The sequence below is a fragment of the Charadrius vociferus genome, unplaced genomic scaffold (genome assembly GCF_000708025.1).
Source record: "Charadrius vociferus isolate BGI_N301 unplaced genomic scaffold, ASM70802v2 scaffold498, whole genome shotgun sequence".
Taxonomy (NCBI): Eukaryota; Metazoa; Chordata; class Aves; order Charadriiformes; family Charadriidae; genus Charadrius; species Charadrius vociferus.
The window spans coordinates 581,015-600,945 of NW_009649588.1; the positions used below are offsets into that span (position 1 = coordinate 581,015).

Below are 19,931 nucleotides of genomic sequence, written 5' to 3' on the forward strand. Positions count from 1 at the left end.
TCCAGCAACCAGCTCAGCTGGGCCACGCTCTCAGCAGCGGCACGACTCAGAGTCTGATTAATCGCAGACCCCGGAGCCTGAAAGCCAGCAGTCTCTTGCGTGCCAGCAGATGTTTCTCTTTTAGACAGATTGGTTCTCCTTTTTTTCTTTTTTTTCTTTTTTTTTTTTTTTCTTTTTCTGAAATAACAACAGCTTGACCAAGATCCAAACCCCCAACTTCTAAAAGAAAAGCCGGAGCAGTACCTCAGTGTGCAGACAGGCAACCGGAAGGTCTCCGCTGGGGTCGCACAGCGCTGTCCGTTGCCCCGTTTGGAGGGATGCAGTGGCATCATTTACCACGATAAATCACTGAAACTTCTAAGTCCGTACTCAATATCCACTTAAAAAACAAAAACAAACAAAAATCCCCAGACTCTTAATAACCACTCAGACCTGCTTTAAAAGATACATTAAAAAAGAACCTTTTGCATCAACTTTGGTGAGATTTGCGTTATACTATTTCACTGGAGGTGAACTCACGGCAGGGCAGAGCCCCTTGGCCAGCAGCCACTGAACAGCCGTCAGTGATGCCGGGGAGACCTGGGGGTCCCCTTGGGCCTTTTTTTTCTTTTTTTTTTTTTTTCTTTTTCTGAAATAACAACAGCTTGACCAAGATCCAAACCCCCAACTTCTAAAAGAAAAGCCGGAGCAGTACCTCAGTGTGCAGACAGGCAACCGGAAGGTCTCCGCTGGGGTCGCACAGCGCTGTCCGTTGCCCCGTTTGGAGGGATGCAGTGGCATCATTTACCACGATAAATCACTGAAACTTCTAAGTCCGTACTCAATATCCACTTAAAAAACAAAAACAAACAAAAATCCCCAGACTCTTAATAACCACTCAGACCTGCTTTAAAAGATACATTAAAAAAGAACCTTTTGCATCAACTTTGGTGAGATTTGCGTTATACTATTTCACTGGAGGTGAACTCACGGCAGGGCAGAGCCCCTTGGCCAGCAGCCACTGAACAGCCGTCAGTGATGCCGGAGAGACCTGGAGGTCCTCTTGGGCTGGCAGAGCTGCAGGGGGAGCCGGGGGAGCACTGGTCAGGATGGTCGCGCTTGGCCAGTCTACAGCACAGCTTCAGCTGAGCACGGCGCTCAAATCCGAGCTTTGTTCAGACCAAAACCTCTTGCCAAATATTTTTCCTCACTTCAATCACTGCTCGTTAGCCCATGGGTTCACCCTGGTGACTAATGACTGCTCTCGTCTGAAGACGGTGGGTTACGAGGGAATAACCAAACAGGAGGAGTTTCTCATTTGTGCCGATGAACAATGGGGGAAACTGGGGGGTGGGGGATAAACACTGTTGCTTCATCCCATGATTTCACCCAATTCTCCTTGGGGTGGTGCTCCCCAGTGCTGATGGCACTCACAGGCTTTTAACCTGAATCACAGGGGGAAAAAATGACACAGAAGCAGCCTGTTCTGGCCATGCCACACTGTGCCTCGTGACTGCTGCTTGCCCAGGAAAGGCAGGGGCCCCGCACCAGGCCGGGCTCCCTGCGGCCCCTGAGCCCAGAGCCAGTCCGAACTGGGCCCCCAAACCCAAAGTAACTTCACTCATGAGCAAGTGGAGGCCAACGGCTTTATCTGAGCCTCTATGAAGATGTTGGAGTCCACTAACAGACAGGAGGTGACTCGTGGTGCCAGCCATGGCAATGGCTGGGGGCAGAGCCACCATGTCCCCATGTCTCTGCTGGTGGCAATTATCCCTCATCATCCTTGGGACGTGCTGGGGGACGAACAATGGAAGATTTCACCAAGTAACTTCCATGAGGGACAAGGCTGGGGAGCGGGGCGCAGCACAGAGCCCCTCGGCAGTGGGGCAGGGGGAGGAGGGGGAGGAGGAGGAAGGCCCCAGGGCCGTCAGGATGGCTGTGTGCCGGAGCTCAGGCGGGTTTCCTTGGCAGCCACAGGCTCAGGGCGCTCACCATACCTAAGTGAAGATTTTGTCACCATGGCAACATTGATGTCATCAGCTCTGCGGCAGAGAGCGGCGTTAACCTCAAGTGCAACTTTTATTTCTTCTTCTCCACCACCACCACCCCCCCTCTCAGTTTGGGTTTTTTGTTTATTTCTTTGTTTATTTCTCTCAGGAGGTGACCTCGCCACCGGGGCCTGCAGCAGCATTCACAGATGTCCACCAGCCCCAGACCCCTCCTCATATCATTTGGGGGTGGACGGGAGCCCCATCACTGGTAACGGTGGGATAGGGCTGTATTTCACAAACAGAGCTGTCAGGACCGCGCTCTGCCCCGCACATGCCGACCTGTTGCCCCCGTCCTCATAAGCTGATGGTATTTCCAATGAAGATGATGTGGAAGCTCTGAAAACGTGAAGATGACCAGGGGAGAGGCTTCACACCCAAGGAGATGCCTCACACGGGCAGACCTGCTTCAGATGGTGCTTGCGGCTCTCACCGTGCAGAAACACAACAGGCTTGCTGTCACACTGCTGCTCGCTTTCCTGTCAGGAGTCAGACAAAACCCACCAAGACAGAAATCCCACGTCTCCGCAGGGGGACACAATGCCAGATGTGAACACACCGGTGCAGCATCGCCCCAGCACTAAAACAAAAATCCCTCTTCCAGTGACACCCGGCACGTGTTTTGAAGAAAAGATGCATGAGGGAGTGTGACCCGACTTCTTCACCAGGCTCGAGCACGGAGACACAGACCTCTGCCGGCCCCAGTTCCAGGGATGGATGCAATCCCGTTAGACAAATCCTCGATTCCCCTGAAGCCTCCTTTAACGTCCACGTATCAGGGCTACTGCCGCTAACAGTGGACCATCGCAGAAGTCTGGGTCACGCTGTTCCAGCCAAAAATATTCTACACGTTACCCAGTTCCCTGAAACGTTAAAAGAAGCATTTCACCGAATTGCCAGGGCAGGAGTAACGTTAGAGCGGAGCTTTGGCTTTCCTGGCTGCCCCTCTCGCACACAGCCCCTCTCCCCGAGTCCTGGGGAATTTTTGTTTTAGCTGTAGCTGGGATTCTTATAAAGGTTTGATTTAATTACTTAATTTTTTTTTGTTACACTGGACAAATCCTGCTTCTGCACTAGCTCGTCATGCAGGCACAGCGGGATCTGCTCTTTTCCTTACCAGAAAGGAGATGTTGGTGAGCCTCATCCACCCAGAGCCGGGCACACGGGGGTGAGGATGATGGTGGGGATGCTCCCCCAGCCCCGCCACCACTCACCCATCCATCAGGGCTGGAGAAAGCACCACGTGGAAGGGAGATGGCTGGTAAAACAGGATCAGAGAGCAACATAAAATCCTAGTTTTATAATAGACTAGTTTTACAATATTTTTTTCTCTTTATACATGACAACAATCAACCCAAACTCACTTCTTTCTAACACTATGAAGCTTAAACTGAAATTCAAAGCATTCCTGATAAATGTGTTTCTGCAACCTTCAAGGTTGACAACTCTGCCTCTTAGTGTGGCAATAAATAACAAAACCTTGCTCCAAGATCTCAAAGCACCAGGCAAATGAGTCAGTAACATTAGTTATCCTTAATGTCATCATAATTGGTAAAATATGGAAAGGAAAGTATCCCTAAGCCAAGGTTTCTGTATTTTAAATACAATGAGATATACTGCATACCAAAGACACTAGCGACACTTTTATATGAGACAGTCAGCAAGTTTGTGGCTTCCTATTCAAAGCAATTTTTTCTTTTTTTAAAGAACTTCATGTAATTTAATACAAAGGCACTGATTTTATAGTAAAGGTGTACGTAAGAATGGGACATTCTGGGTGGGAGAGATTCTGCTAAGATTTAGAAGTATCTCAGTTAGCTGCTGTGAGCAATTCAACTTCAGATGTATGCTGCATTAAAATTAAAGGATTGATGTTGTGGTGATATATCCTAGCTGGAACAAAAAATTAAGAAGAAACTGGTTACTGTATCAACTGCCAGATCTGTGAAGCAAACTGGTTCACTCAGGTGTTGAGACCAATTCAGTGCCAGTAACGAACCGAACGTGAGCTGTGAGCTGTGTTCTGATATACAGAGCTTTGTTTTGATCTTTGTAGAGACTGTTAGGAAAAGGACACATATTTACATTGGCAGTGCTATATTGACAAGGTTCTTGCATGACCATTGGGGTCACTGTGAGATTTTTGTACGTATATATTTAAAATCCGTTAGGGCCTATTTAAAAATACAAAGCTATTACAGAACATGTTCTATCTGGTTGGTGAAAATCATGCAAGTGAGATTGCCTAAAAAAATAATAACAAAAAAAGCAGGTACCAGGCTAGCAGGAAAAAAACTTGCATGTTTAATATTACTGGCAAAAAAGGATATTCCAAGATCTGTTATTAATAAAAATGGCTTATCTCAAATATTTACTTAAGATGTTCCCCAGTCAATAGAAAAGAAAATGGAAAAAAACCTGGATGATAACTTCCACTTAAAACAAATATTTTGATGCGTGTACTCCATTTAGTTGGAAAAAATCATTAAAAATTCAAGACACAGCAATATAGTTGACTGATGTGTTCTAATAGGTACAGCTGGTTGGCTTTAGAGAGGATGGGAGAGGTCAGCGTTGCCTGTAGCGTGAGAACGATGGTAGCACGACAGCCTTGTTGCTCGTAGATGTGTAGAAAGTTTCAAGGAGCTTTTTCTAGATTAGAAATCCTCGTACATGTGAGACGGGAGGTTACTCCTGCTCCCAGCCATCAGGGGAGCGGAAATCCTAAAGATGAGAACAGCCCCAGCTGTTGTCCAGAAGACAGCAGTCTCGGGCAGAGGGGACATCCACGCTCTGCTTTTGAGCCCTTCGTTACTATTTCACACCTTTACTGCATTTACGGATTGCTAGTCCAGAGTCCAGGTCCTACACCAATCTACCAAGAAGGTCCTTTTGCTCACTCCAAAGACCTTCCCGCTGTATTTCCAAGAGGTCTTTACCTGAACAGAGGCTTGATGCTCTCGGGGAAGGATGAAGAGTGAAGAATATCACAGACACTCTTTGTGCTCAGAGTTGGAGCCCCTCCCCTGCTTGGCAGGGGTGGCCCTGACAGGAGGACAAGGCCTGCTCAAAGCCTGTTGACACGGCTGCCCTGCTCTGGGGACATGCAGCTGGCTTTCGGAGATCAGGATACCCACAGGCCTCTAGAGGGCACGGAGCAACCTGCAGATCTGCCCTGAGGACAGGCCGGATGCTCCACACCCACCCTGGTGCCATCATCTACCACATCTGCCCCATGAAGTCCCACAATCAGCAGATAGCCTCAAGGTCCTCACGGACAGGGCTTGTAGATAACCCAGGCTCCACCTTGTGTGAAAGGACTATATGAACATGACATACCGAGCTCTTACCTGGTAAAAATAAGACAACTCTTCAGGTCAGCAGCTGTTTCAGCACTCTCCTCCGAGCAAATCTACCCCTAATTTGGGGGATTTTACTCTCTGAGCAACAAACAAGCTGTACACAACCAGCTAGGAAACTGGAAGCAACTGGTACTTCGTGAAATTCATCTCTGCGTTCAGTCTTCTGAAACTCAAAACGTAGCCGTGAACGGTGGAAGAAGCAATAGGAAGGTAGGACAGCTGCAGGGTTTTAATGAGGACATGAGAAAATTGCCCCTGGAACAAGGTAGCGCTGCAGCTTTGTGCTCTTTGGACTTTGCATCAAAGCTCTCGCGCTAGTTCGGGTTGAAAGCCAGAAGCTGTAGGTTAGACAAACCTCTGGTATTCACAGTCCCTGGGAAGATGGGCTGCAGTAACCTCCCAGATGAAATGGGGCAGCTTTTTAATGGCTCGTATTGTCAGCCAGCAGCAGCCGAACGGCAGGCAGAAAGGCATCGTTATCCAGGTGAAACCGCCGGGGCCCTCTACGAGCCCTGCAGTAGAAAACTCAGAAAAACCCTTCCAAGCGCAAGCTGAGATACAGCATCTCTTATTACGCCACATCTAATCCTCCCCTTTTGTACCCAAGAATCCCCAGCCTGACGCAGCCCTCCGAAATTTCTAACAATGCGGCTCTGTAATTGCCGTGGGCCGGAGGCCAAAGGCACCTGCCCTGGCACAGATTACTCCTGCAAGGTGGGACAGGCTACGGGTACCATTTTATTTAACGCCATATGGATCATCTTGGAGGTCACTCCGGTTTCGTTTAGGCTGCTGCCACCACCGGGACGTGCACGTGCTGGTTCGGGAGAGGGAATGACACACAGAAGAGCTCTTTGTTGGCGGTTGCTGCAGAAGACCAGACTGGAACGGGCGTTGAAGGGGGATCTCATGCACCCCCTTTCCCTGCTCTCTCCGAGTCACTCGTGCGGCATTGGGGTGACACCAGCGCACTGTGGGTGTCCACGCTGCTTCCACTGCTGCTGAGCCAGCTGAGGCTGCAGAACCCAACCGCTGTCCCTGGTTCCCCAAATGCAGAGCCCGGGGAGCAGCGGGCAGGGGGTCACTGCCCACGGGAGGACGAGAAGCTGTGTCCAACATGTGTCCGCATTTCACCGGGGCGTAATGCTCTCCTCCCTCGGGCAACTTCTCAGTCCCTCATGCAACGTCACGGGAATATTTCTGGCTATTCAGGGTCCAGAAAGGCTTTGTGAAGCCCCTGCATTTGTCGGGGGAGGACAGCCTGTCCGCAGCAGTGACTGCTCGAGGGGAAAAGATCCGAAAAGCTCAAAAGCCTCAGCTAAGGCTGTCTGCTTTCAATGGGGGACAAACTGAAGGCACAGTTTATTCTCTTTGTCAAGGGCCATCCTGTGAACACTTCTTACCTTAGCTGGACACAGTACAAATGCTTGTGTTTCTGCATGTCCTAAAGTCTGTTTTGCGGAACAGGACAGAAATACAGATAAAAATGAGAGTATAGGAGGCAAGTAACATAGGTGATGAAGGTGGCTCTCAGAACATCTGCAGTAATTGGTTTCAAGTGGTGCCAATTTTTTTAAAAGCTAAAAAAGTTAGAAGCAGAAGCCGAGTTCGATCGAAGCAGAGTTGTGAAGCTCCAGCTGGATTTTCTGCTGGCATCCAGCCCACAAACCGGCGTGCTTTATCAAGGACAGAGAGCAGAACACAAACGCAGCAGATCCTTCCATTTGGATGCTGCCCTGAAATGCACCTCGATACACACAAACCCCTCTCGAGTCTGGAAATGCCCCAGCGTTTCCAGTACCACCTACTTCAGGCAACCAGTGAAAAAAAAAAACCAACCAAACAAAAAACCACCAATGCAACTCTTTTGACCATGCAAGAACTCCTTGAGCCTGTGAAGGATTAGGAAGAGTGCAGAGATAAACGGTCTTGGGGAGGGAAAGCAAGAACTGGACGCGCAGAGACTCAGCTGCCCTCCTCCTCAGCCCTTCCAGGTGACGGTGCCTCGAAACCTGGTGGAAAACACCCGCGACAGCTGCCTGCTGGTCGGGACGCTTTGGGACGGGAGGAGCGGGGCAGCGCCGAGGCAGCGGTGCGCAGAGCGGAGCGGCGGCAGAGCGTGAGCTGCGAGAGCGCGGCTCTCCGAGACACCGTCCTCGGTAAGCTGTCGTCCTCCGGCTCTGGCGTCTCTGCACCTCCCACAGCATCCCCACGTCATCGGGCCAGCGAAAGCCTCCTTCAAAGAAAACACAAAGCACGCAGCTAAAAGATATTCACTTACAGTTTATTTTCGCCTGAAATTATTTCACATCTCTTTGTACACAGCTACAGAACAGTAGTAGTAAACCATTGGTAAAAGCAACAGTGCTAAGGAAAATGTTGGCATAATTTTTCTTCTTTTTTTTTTTTTTTTTTTCTTCTTTCTTCCCATACTGCATCCGCATACAGTTTGGGATTTGAAGGGGAAAAAAAACCTGGCACACTGCATGAGTTAAGACTCAATTTCTGTTTCATTTCTTTAAAAAAAAAAAAAAAAACAAAACCCAAAAAACAAAAACAAAAGCTTGGCTTCCATTGAATAAGATTAAATATATATATATATTTATATATAAAATATTACATTGGCTGTATGTGAAACCTTGAGGTGCTGAAGAATAAAATAAAGGTGTTAAACAGAGGAAAAATTTCTTTTTGTTTTTTTGTTTGGTTTTTTTTTTTTAAATAAGCAGCTCTGTACAATGAAGGCTCATTATGAAAAAAAAAGTCAACAGCATAGTTAAAAAAGAAACCACAATTTTTAAAAAATCATCTTCTAAGCAATTGTGGAATTTGAAAAATGTAGCAGTCACATTTACAGACAGGTCAGAGCTATCAGATCAGCAACAACGCTATTTTTTCAGTCTCCCCAGAGGAACATGCAGAACAATGCGTGCACAGAACAGGTAGGGGGAGGGAGGGGAGGGGAGGGCGGAGAAGAGGAGGGGGGAAAAAATAAAATAGAAAAAGCTGATGCACAAAATGGAGGGAGAGCTTTTTTTCCTCTTTTTGAAATATCGGACGTAAACAGAAAACAACCGAGGCAACTTGTAAAATCGACAGAGTTTTGCGAATCCCCCGTTGGCAAAATAAATGATGTCTTTTCCCCATCTCCCATGTTTAAACCTGACACGGTTTAAAAGACTAAAGAAAGTTTCCAGACTTTGGAAGGAAATGTGATTTTTATTAATCCCTGCAGCCCCTCCCCCAACAACCTTCCCCCCTTGATAGATATTTTCCTTCCTATTTGATAACGTTTGAGGCATTTTGAAATCAAAAAGACAACGCGATGAATGTTGTGACAGAGAGGGAGTATAATACAGTATGCGTTACTAAAAGGCAATTCTTCAAGGAGGACATTTCCTTTAAAAAAAATAATAATAACAAGACAGCAAACTAGTTTATACAGTACTATACGCAAAAAAAGGGTAAAAGAATTAACAATTCATAAATAAAAGACAGGTCCCAGACCTGTTATTTGTGAACCATTTTCTTAAATAGGTGCATTATGTAAATCTTATGTACAACAAAATTACTTTGCATAACAACTGCAAGGACACGGGGGGGGAGGTGAAAATCATAATGGTTTTGGTTTTCTTCTCTTGAGATTTTTGAAAGTTTGATTTTCTGGAGCAAAACCAGTGAAAGAGGAGTTCTGACTGGATGGGTGCCAGCCAAGGAAACCCAGGTAAATAATGACGAATATATCTTTTTTTTTTTTTTTTTTTTTTTTTTTTTTTTTTTTTTTTTTTTTTTTTTTTCCTTTTCAATTTAAATTACGTTGATTCTGAAATCACAAAGCTGAAAGAATCTGGCCGGGTCCAGGCTTGCCCCGTCCCCCCCCGACACACACAACGCCACTCCTCTACCCCACAACCACGACTCCTACCACCAAGTCCCAGGACTCACTGCTCTACAGGTATTAGCCAAAAGTTATTTTCCGGTTTGTTTTTTTCTCTGTTTGTTTTAAAAATCTTTTCCTTCTCGTGAGAAGCAAAAAGAGAAGAGTCGGAGGCAGGGAGAGTTCACCACGCTTCGGTGTAGCGGACGTCCACTTCTTTCAGATTGGGTAGTTTAGCCTGTGCGGGAGGGGAGGAAAAGGTCAGAATTAATGACACGTGTTCAGTTCTCAGGAAAAACCTTCCCGTCAAATCTGTACGGTCAGCAAACGGAGAGGATTGATCTATCGGCCACAAAGTGCAGGAAAATGCTCTACGACCTCAACCCTGCAGAGGCACGGTGCGGAGCTCAGCGGTGAGCTGAAGCATACAGGTGTTAATGAAGGAACGTGACGCTGAGCCTTTACAGACACACAGGACTAAGTCACACCTGCAGCAACACCGAGAAGCTCTGGTAAAGCCCACGCACCAGCCATCAGGTCCAGATCAGGCCCCCATCTTTATTTTTCATACAAACGCGTAGCAGAATTTGTTTGTCAAACTGCAGCCATGAAGGCAGGGGACTCGAACTGCAGCAGCCATCCACAGGTGCCTTCTTCAGCCTCCACGCTACGTCATTGCTTGATTTTTCCCTCCGTGTATTAAAAAAATTTGGAGTGTGTTAGCAACTTTTGGTGTCTCTGCGGTCTCCTTTCCCTAACTCCACCGCATTTGGACACATCGTTCCTGAATTACCCCGCGCCGGGCAGATGGGCATGGGCTGTTTGCACTGTTCCTACCTGTCGATCCCATTTCCATGCTCTCTGACCATAATTGCATGGCTAATTCTCTCAAAACAAATAAACACATTTAATTAGGCTGGGGTATAATTGAGGAGTTGGAAGTTTCTAAGAGTCATTATTACCTCACTCCTTGATTTATGTGCACGCATATTTTGATAAGAGCTAGTCATAATCCTACAGACACTGCCAGCAAATAATTTTTCAGTTAGGCAATAATGACTTCAGTAGTGGGTGTTTATTTATTGTCTGGTTCAGCCTGCCTGGTACATATGTGGGTGTCTCTGTGTGTGCAAGCGTGTTTAGTGGGGCGGGGGATGGAGCAGAGAGGAAATGTCATCACTGGCTTGCGCCCCAAATGCTCTCACAGACCGAGGGGAGAAGGCGGCTAGATTTGTATCAAAAATGCATTCTTTGAAGTCTGAGCTGTTCTCAGCAGACCTACAACCATGCGCCCCAGGGAAAGAAACTATTGCCCTCCCTTTGAACACACACAGAACTCTCTCAAAAAAAAAAAGCCTACTAAGATAAATCTCAATGAAAGAGGTGAGAAGGGAAAAAGTGACGCATGCCTGTTTTCTCAGCTTTTTTAATTCTCTGCAATCATCAGGACTTTGCTCACAGCCCGTTTCGCTGTTTGCCCTGGCAAGTCACTTTCTTGTGTTGCTGCTAAGGACTGTTAAAGCAATACCAGAGCAGAGGGAACCGGATAGGAAAATATGAGTTTCGGTCTGAAGTTGGTGGCAAAGGGGCTCCGAAGCAGGGGTAGGACCGGAGGAGCTTTTCAATAGACTCGATTTCAGAGCCCTGGGCCAAACACAGCGTTGACCTTGATTGTCTGTAAGTGCTTGGGGTCTGATACACGCTCCATTGTGTGAACCCATCTGCAAGCCAGCTGTTAATTCCAAGGACGACTTCTTTGCATATACAATTGTGACACAAGTTTTGAAAACTTGATCTTGAAAAATTCATGCTAGCAGCACTGCAACTGAGTCCCTGGGGGAGCCCTGGCTCCACAACCAGAACCGAAGATACATGTCTGCAGTGAATTTTGAAAGCAGAGCAGTTTCAGGACTCGCCTCAAGTTCGAAACTCAACCCAAGGTTGTGACCTTTTTGAACAAACCTGGCACAATCTAAGGTTCCAACACACAAGAAAACATAACGTGGAGTTTCACGTTGAGTACTTGGGTTTATTAGGTAAGACTTTGGGAAATTCGACTCACGCAAGTGAAGATAAAGTCCACGTGACGTCATGAAAGCCATGGCATCTCAGGCAGTCTTTGTCTGAAACCACCTGGGGCTGTTCCCCTCCTACAGGTACATTCTAGTTCTTTACACCATTTTGCCAAAGCGGTTGTAAATTCACAGTACAAATGGTAGCACCAGACATCGTACGTGTCAAACTCGGGAACTGAGCATTTGTGGGGATTTTTCTGTTTAGAGCCCAGTTCCAGTCCCAGAGGTGTCAAGATAAACTTGCACCTTCCTCAATGCTCTTAATTCTCCCTTTGGATTCTGAATCAAAGCTCCGTAATGCTGTTCACCCACGTTACTTTTCGTCCTGTTAACAGTACCGCACATGGCTTTGGAGGTGTGCACTACATTTTACCTGCCCGTGCATCCTCTTTGGAAACAAGCAATATGCTCCTATTTATGAAACCTTTACCATTGACAGCACTGAGAGAAAGATTCAGTTTCTGATTCCATCTCATACTCGTCCATTCAGCATATTACATGTTTCCTGAGTCCATCAAAGCCAGCAGCCTCAGAATGATGTTTTCAGGTCATTATCTCCCACAGAACAATCCACTTTGCCCTCTTCAGATGTCTTTCAGGCTACCCACTCCATGGGGCCAGTTCTCTCTGCACTAAGGCGCTACCACCATGTACTTGCTAAATCTGCGAGTTCTCCTGGGCCAGCTACTTCTCATCTTTAGTGGATGCAATTCAGAAATACCTTGAGATCTTCGTAGGTATCTGCTGAAAGTTTGGTGCTGTTCATATTTAAACTACACAGGCTCTTCATGGCTAAAAGAAAAAACACACAGATATTTATGATCATGCTGCATTTTCCTAAAATATCAGGCTTACAGTAGGCCAAAGCATAAACAAGACACGACTATGTACAGCACTCTCAGGAAAAAGCTGAATAGTGTAAAATATAGAAGTACAAATGGATAAACAGCTGTTTGGGCCCTCATCCAGGAAAAAGTCCCTATTTAGGAAGGGCCATTAAGCATATGCTGAAGTCCGCTGACTTCAAAGGAGTTCGAGCAACTTCTCATAATCAGTTTCCTGCACATTATTCTGAATAGTGCCCGTTCTCAGTGCTCTGCCCGGTACACGCAGGGGCCATGCTGATCTAGCAGTCCTCCCTCTCCCCTCCCTCCCCCCCATTTCCATTTTAGGCTGCAGTACTTAGCAGAATAGTTTCCTAAGATGAGCCATAACTACTGGCCTGTCTGGCATGTCTGTGTAGGATCAAGCCTATTAAAGGAGCCCTTTAAACCTTTAAAAGAGGTTTATAATACACTGTTGGATGTAGGAAAGGGTCTCATTTTGGCACGTTGAGCAGCTCTCAGTACACAGGGGAATCCTGAACGCTGCTTAGATGGCCCCACTCTGCCTTGCCCTATTTAAATTAAGAATAGTGAGAGTTTCACCTCCTCAAAAAAAGAAGGAACAAAAAATACCAGAGAGGGCACGAAACCTGCTGTGCGTGGTTGCTAAACTGCCTAGTAAGTTGCTACATGGCTTTGCAATCTTCCCCTCCCGCGCCACAAGGTCAGACTCCCACCCAGAGGGGACACCCACAGAGGGGCACGTGAATAAAGCCGGGAAGTCCCAGCGCCACAGGCCACCACGTGAGAGCAAGACAAGTGCCATCAGTAAAGTCAGAGGGAAGAGCTAGAGTATGGTCTGCGACAAAGCCCACATGAGGCCACGCAGTGTTGTCAGGCTCAGATCACCATCTGCTGAACGGCCACTGGAGTGGGCAGGGAGAAGGGAAGTTTAAACCCAAACACAACCACAGCCTGTCCTAAATCCCTGCAGAAGCTGTGCTGTGGCAGCCAAGAAATCAATCTTCTGTCTGAACCCACGTGAATTCCTCCAAACCCACATAATTTTCCTCCGTAGCTTATTTTGGTCACTTACAACTAAGTGCCAGCAGCCCAGCATCCGTGACAGGAGTCTCGCACAGGTTGAGCACTTGCAGCATCGTGAGGTGTTCAGACAGAAGCCGCAACCCTGCGTCTCCGAACTGTGGGGGCGCAAGAAAAATTGTTTTCAAATAATGCACGAACGCCATGTGCAGGTACCTCAGTGCAAACAGGGCACGTTAAAGCAAGGTTTGCAGATGAGCTCTCAAAGCCACGCTCGGATTGTTTACCGCAATCTCAAATGATAGGAGAGAAAGCAAATACTTTTATGCCTATTTTGCAGACGGGGAACAGAAGAATTTAGTGACTTGTGCGCACTTAACCGCAGGCCATCGTTTAATTTGAATGGTGTCTTTGAAGTCTGGACTTTGTATGAGAGAGAAACTCCCACCCAGGCTATACAAGATGGTTGTGGCAGTCTCAGCCAGTTCCCAACCACATCACACACCAAAAAAAGCATAATGCAAGTGGTATTAATTAGCTATTTTGGTCTCAAGAACAATGTACTATTGATTGGTAATTGTTCTGTTGACCCACTTCATTTCTGCTGTTTCTAAATTCTAGATTAATGGAAACCAGGATATCACAAAATAAAAAAGAAGTTTGGATTCCATTTTTTTTACTATACAAAAAATATATATATACAAAAAGCAGGCTCTTAGTCCAGTGAAATGAAACTAATTTTGAGCAATACGCATCAAAGTTTTCAAATCCAAAAGTTACATTGTTAGAACAAATCTGGAGGAGATACGAGACAGTCTTAAAACAAGCAAGCAATCAGATTCTACTTCATGTCCCCCCACAAAAAGATGAAATTTCTGGGATAGAAAAGTAGTTAGGAAAACAAAACAAGATATTTACATGACATTTGAGTGAAAAAAATGCTGCTTTTTGTGGCTGCACTGAGCGTAAACACATTTTTAGCAAACATGACAAATAGGTGCTAACGGAAAATGGGGAAAACCTATTCAGTTGGAGAACCTCAGAGACCAAAACCAGCAGGGAAATGTAGAAGAAAAATTTAATTTTAAAAGCTCTTTCAATTAACAGCTGAATAATTTATTCAGTTAACTTGGCCTCTTTTTGCTTACAGAATAACCACACTCTCATTATAGTTTCCCTTCTATTTATTCATTATTTGAGTTTTTTTCGTTGCTGTTGTTTTTAAAGAAATTCTGGTTGATCAGCATTCAGGGCAATTCACTGCCTACACTGTACAGACTCTGTCTTTTGCTTGACCAGATGAGCTGCACAGCATCATTTTTTTCATCCTAAACAGGTGAAAGCATAACCACTTCTCAGATGAACAGCAGCATATGTACTGTAAAGCACCCAGTACCAACAACGCCTAACTGGAACATTCAACCCAAGACAGCAGCAACCCTTTTATAATTAAGAATAAAATAAAATTTTAAAAATTAAAGGAAAAAAGAAAGAAAAATCAGCCTCCAAGATGAGCTAGACCATAGAAAGGCCCTGTAAAAATAGCATGAGGACAAACTCATTCTAAGCAAGCCTCTTCACACGCTCTTCTCGTGCTGACGTCATGTGAAATCTCAGAATTAGTCAGCATTGGTTCCTGCTCCGAGTTTCAGTCTGCAAAGCACTTACCTGAGTTGACCACAGGTTCAGCTGCTTGAGTGAAGGCAGTTTGATGAGGTGCTCAGCACAAGCACTTGTCACATTGGTGAAGGCCAGGCTGAGGTTTTCCAAATTTCCAAAAGATCCCGAGCTTAGCAAGCGGGCCAGGTCCGCATCCTGAAAGCAAACAACAGATTGATAAGTGAGATTATTGACTCCTCAGCCTGCAGTCGTCTGCAGTGGTGTCACTGATACTGTTAACCAGCAAGAGTTGCACAATTATACCACTTGTTTACAGTAACAGACAACCACACAGAGAAGTTTCTGTTTGTTTGGCAAGCAGCTGGGCTCTTGTGGCAGCGTTGCTTCACACACCCTGGGAAAAATGTATCCAGACATTAGGACAAAGATTTTTTTTTTTTCTTTGCATGTATATCCTTACGAGACACGAAGACTTCAGTGTCAGAACAAACGTCGAAGAAGGGTCTTTTAACTTAATGAAGATTTCACTGAAAGTTCTAGATCCAAACTGTGTTCAGGACCGTCACCTGGCCTCAGTGAAGTTAGCCTGGGTTTACACCAGGCTTAACTGCAACAGCGATGGGTCTCTTTCAGACTTTCATGTCCAAGATCCACAACTTTAATGCAAAATTCTGTCCCCAGATCTACCATTAGATCCGACTGTAAATTCCAAATCTGCGCACCAGTGTAAGTCTGACGGTCTGATGCTTGTACTGGTGTTGGCAACTGCTGCGCAGACCCAAGAGCAGAAATGTGCCCTTACTTGTGTAAACACCAGTTGTATTGACAAAGCAAGTGGAATGGCTCCCCTCTTGACTGACCAAAACCGCTGTGCCACATAGCAAACATGAATCAAGTGTTTAAATATGGAAAGATAAAGCTTGCTTTTCTATTGACATGATTAACTTACTGTGGATTTGGATGGCAGTGTTAACCTTGTGGGACCACCTTTTCTTTGCTGGAAGAGAGAAGATATTTTGGTCAAACAAGTTGCCATTCTATATTTCAGACCAACTGAAGTACAGCAAGCTCTTGACTAGAGCAAACCCTGCTCCAATTTCAAAGCTCCCTGCCAGCCCTTCTACCTCTTCCCTGCTTTTTCTGCACTGACAGGTTTTTTTTTTCAGAGTGTGCCAGATGCAGGCCTGTTGCTACCCAGGGGACATGCACTAACCGCAGCTAGTGGTCTTCGTGCCATGGGTCAGCATTTTGCCTGATTCAGCCTGCCATTATTTGGTTACTTTCACTTTAAAGGAAACAGCCTTAAAATGCTGGACTAAGATAGGAAAGGGGGCGAGACTGCGCAGCTGATAAAACCATTTGTCCGACTTCAAAGAAGGCATGTACTTTTCAGGCTGGGAGCAGGGGTTAAGGAAGACAAATATAAACGTGAAAAGGGGAAGAGGAAGACTCTGGGTATATTTGCACAGGTGAAAAAGTGCTAATGAGAGCAGATCTATCTCCAGTCTGTAGATCCTGTCTTTAAAATCAGGAAAAAACTCTTTTCTCATAGGCGCTAGCTCTGAGAACTAAACCTAAAGACCAACTCAGTGAAATGTTGTGAATGTCAAAGCATTAAAAAATGCTGGGCAGTGCTAGAACCATTTGCTACTCCTATGTCAAAAGGTGGCAGAATTTGACAAGCTGACTTGTAAGATCTTAAGACAGCAGGGCTTCACCTTTATTCTTTCACATAGATTCTAAACAGGCTATTGAATATCATTCATAAACATAGTATGGGATTAGACACATCAGTAAATATCACACAGTATATATATTCACAGTAAAATCCTCCAAATACTGTTCCCATCCTGTTGTTAACTGGGAATTTCACACCCTGCTTGTCTTTCTTTTGTACCTCCATTTCTGGAGAGTACAGACCACAATGTGCTATGGCAATACTGCATGCAGGGCGACATACCAGCTCTTTTAACTCCCTCTGCCTGTCACACAGCTGTTCATACATTCTCTTTCCCACGTCTGTGCTTTCCAGGGTAGAGATGATCTGGAGCTGGGTGTCATTATTATCGATGATGTTGTATTCCAGCATCAAACACAAAATCTAGCAGCAGAATGAAAGAAGAGTGGTCACTGCAGTGCTTACATTCAATTTCTTCCAAATATCTTAATTGCACTGGGCAATGCTAGTTTAAATTACTGGGTAAGTTTTTAGAGTATGCATTATGTAGGCTAGATTAGAGGATCTTAGCAACATTTACTGACCTTCCAACACAAGAAACCGATTTTTTATTCATAAAGAATGAACTTTAATCTCTGAAAGTCAGTCTATCTATCCTGTCTTCCATTAGCGCTCATTCCTTCTGACTGAGAGGTGCAATTACTTCGCATCAGTCCTGGAAGATGGCTTCATGCCACAGCCCTCTTCAGAACAGGTACAATCGATCCAGTATTTCCCAGGTACACCGGCTAGACGGCAGATTGGCAGACTTTGGACATTACACATGAGCAGTAGAGCCAAGCAGTTCCCTAAGTGCTGGATTTTCTGTCCCTAAGTGCTGAGGTTTCTGTGCGAGCAGAATGCATGTGGAGTGTATCCAGTCTATGAGGCAGGATGGGAAAAGGCCAGAGAGGCTCTGAGGGAAGACGATGCCAGGAGCTCGCTGCTGTGGCCAGGACACCTTCCATCTCATAGAGAACACCCCTGACTCGCCCCTGAGCAAGGGTCTGCCAGGAGCAACTTAGACATCAAGGGATGGTTCCAGTGGGTGACGTGGGATTAGGACACAAGCTGCCCCCTCTGTACTGCCTTTCCTTTTCATCTGCTTATCGTGCCATTGCAATTAAAATGCAAGTTTTTATTCTCTCCATAATTTTAATTATTTTTAATGAAAAAAATCAAGCAACATTATATTCAAATTCATGCAGCACACTCTTTTATTTACTGGATTAAATTAGCATGCACAGATCTAAGTGAATGAAAAACGATAACTCCTTCCACCTATTTAATCACCGTCTATTTTCATTTAAAATACATGATGACATTTCTCAAGAAACTTCTCTAAAGAAACCCCCAAAAATACGTATAAACTATTAGTGTAACAAAAATAACCAATCATAAGCACAAAAAAAAAAGTGCATTAATGGAAGTAAATCAGGTTTTGTAAATGCAGTTCTTGTGCACTGCTCATTTTGACGGTGGCAACAGAAGTATCAGGCATTTAATCATGGAAAAACCTTATGGTTCTGAATTCTGATCCCTCAACACAGCCTACACCATCATGGCCATTTATTACCCATATAAGCCTCTCCAACTGAATTATAGCAAACTGTTTCTTTCTCCAAAAATTCTTGCACTCACCTTTCGTGTAATTCACACACATATCTGCTGAACAACAATATTCCATTCCACTTAATCAAGAAAAACACAACTGCCCACTGCTGGTGTTTGATACAACACAAACCTGAACTCAGCTTCTCTGGTTCCACTAGATCCAATTCTGGGAAAGGCAGTGTGAAACCAAATCTGAATACTGCTCGTAAACCTATATGACTACGTATGTTTAGGGCTTACCTCTACCATCGTCTGGTTACCCCTCAAAGCCAGTAGCATGCAAGGTCCTAATTTATTTTCAGCCAGTGAAAGCAGGAACTTCTTTGTTTTATAGCAGGATCCCATTAAAATATGAACCTATTTGAGAAACAGAGTTAAAATTAGAGGTGTAAGCCTAAGAAACACATGTACCTCTGGAAGGGACATTGTTATGCAGTCAAACAAATACAAGTATTTGCAACAAACCTAAAGAAAAGGATTACGATTATGGTTGCAGTCTCTCAACAGCTTTATTGCCGATTGGAAGTGACTTTTTGAAAGAGGTGATACCTAGTGAGATCTGAGGGAGTGGGTAGTTTTCCTCCATAAAGGAGCTCAGCTGACAGCCCAGAGGCCTGATATAGGCTCCCCAGGAAATATCAGAGCAGCTGTGCAATTGCCCCTATCCGTAGTAACATGATGAACCCAGCCCCAGGGGAACCACAGGAGATTTTGCTTTCGCATCTGTTTGCAGTTCAGTTTCTCTGGAAATGCCAGCTGGTGAGCAAGGGTTGCGTGGGCTGCATGTCTAGGTAAAAGGCAGTGGTGCTGGCAATCTGCTGGCTGAACACTAGTCTTGGTTACGGGGTGGTGACAGACAAAATCACCTCTACGGAATGAACAGACAGGAGCTAACTAGGAAAGGAAGGAGTGCCTTAAGAAAATCCATCAGTCCAAAGTCTTAAGTCAGAGATGACTTCATATGCTTTCAGGCTTTTGGGTCATTATCTTGCTTTTCCCTTTGCTCAGTTTTCCCTGAAAGGAAAGAAATGCTGATAACGCTGCTTGAGTAAGACTCCGAGTCCACTAGCTGACCAAAGTGTCCTGCAGACTCTCTCCTAGCTCCAGAAAGCATCAGATGATACCACATAGTAACACCTATGGCAGAAATGCAAAGCCACTTGTACGAATCAAATATGAGTTTCTTCTCACAAAACAAGTCGGCAATATTCTTTCCCTTTTACAAGCCCAGAGATTAGCTGCAGAGAATTGTGGGTTCCTAGCTGAAAGTCTTATTTTATGGCCCAGACCACTGATTCACCAGCATGCTGGCAGAGCGCTGTGTGAGAATCTGTAGTTTCCAATGACTTGGAGCAGTAACAGCTCCATTATGTAGACTCAACATCAGTACTACTCTACAATAAGCTTGTAAATATATTCTGTGGTCCCCCTAGTTCCTGGTATTGCCTGGACTATGATCAATACTGCTGAAAATATGGCAGCCACACCATGATGGCATCAATTCTATGCGGATCATGTGCTATCACACAATTCTTCTTTCTCGTGGCTTCATTACCAGCAAGGCCTTTAGAAAAAACACAAAATCTCTTTTTTTCTCAAGTATCCATCAGCTTAACAGTAAGCTTCAAGCCAAAAAGGATTTCATTTCATGCAGTTATCATTAAGCTTTTTTGGAGGTTTTCTTGAGCGACGGAAAATACTAACACTAACGCTAATGTATGGTCCATCTCAGAACAGCATGGTTTTCAAACTTTATGGTTAGTCGTTAGCA

The 19,931-nt window shown here is 45.2% G+C and overlaps 1 protein-coding gene across 1 annotated transcript in view; it reads right to left on the bottom strand.

Annotated features, from left to right (window-relative positions):
* Nucleotides 1-9,140: 9,140 nt before the first annotated feature.
* The window catches only part of CMIP (c-Maf inducing protein), a 67,211-nt gene continuing 56,420 nt past the window's right edge, over nt 9,141-19,931 (bottom strand). Inside the window, exons 14-20 of the mRNA XM_009890382.1 lie at nt 18,401-18,517; nt 16,790-16,930; nt 15,779-15,826; nt 14,878-15,024; nt 13,262-13,367; nt 12,063-12,133; nt 9,141-9,504 (exon numbers count right to left, since the gene is read on the bottom strand). Coding sequence (XP_009888684.1) covers nt 9,451-9,504; nt 12,063-12,133; nt 13,262-13,367; nt 14,878-15,024; nt 15,779-15,826; nt 16,790-16,930; nt 18,401-18,517 — 684 coding nt within the window. The 3' untranslated portion in view covers nt 9,141-9,450. The remainder of the gene's footprint in view (nt 9,505-12,062; nt 12,134-13,261; nt 13,368-14,877; nt 15,025-15,778; nt 15,827-16,789; nt 16,931-18,400; nt 18,518-19,931) is intronic.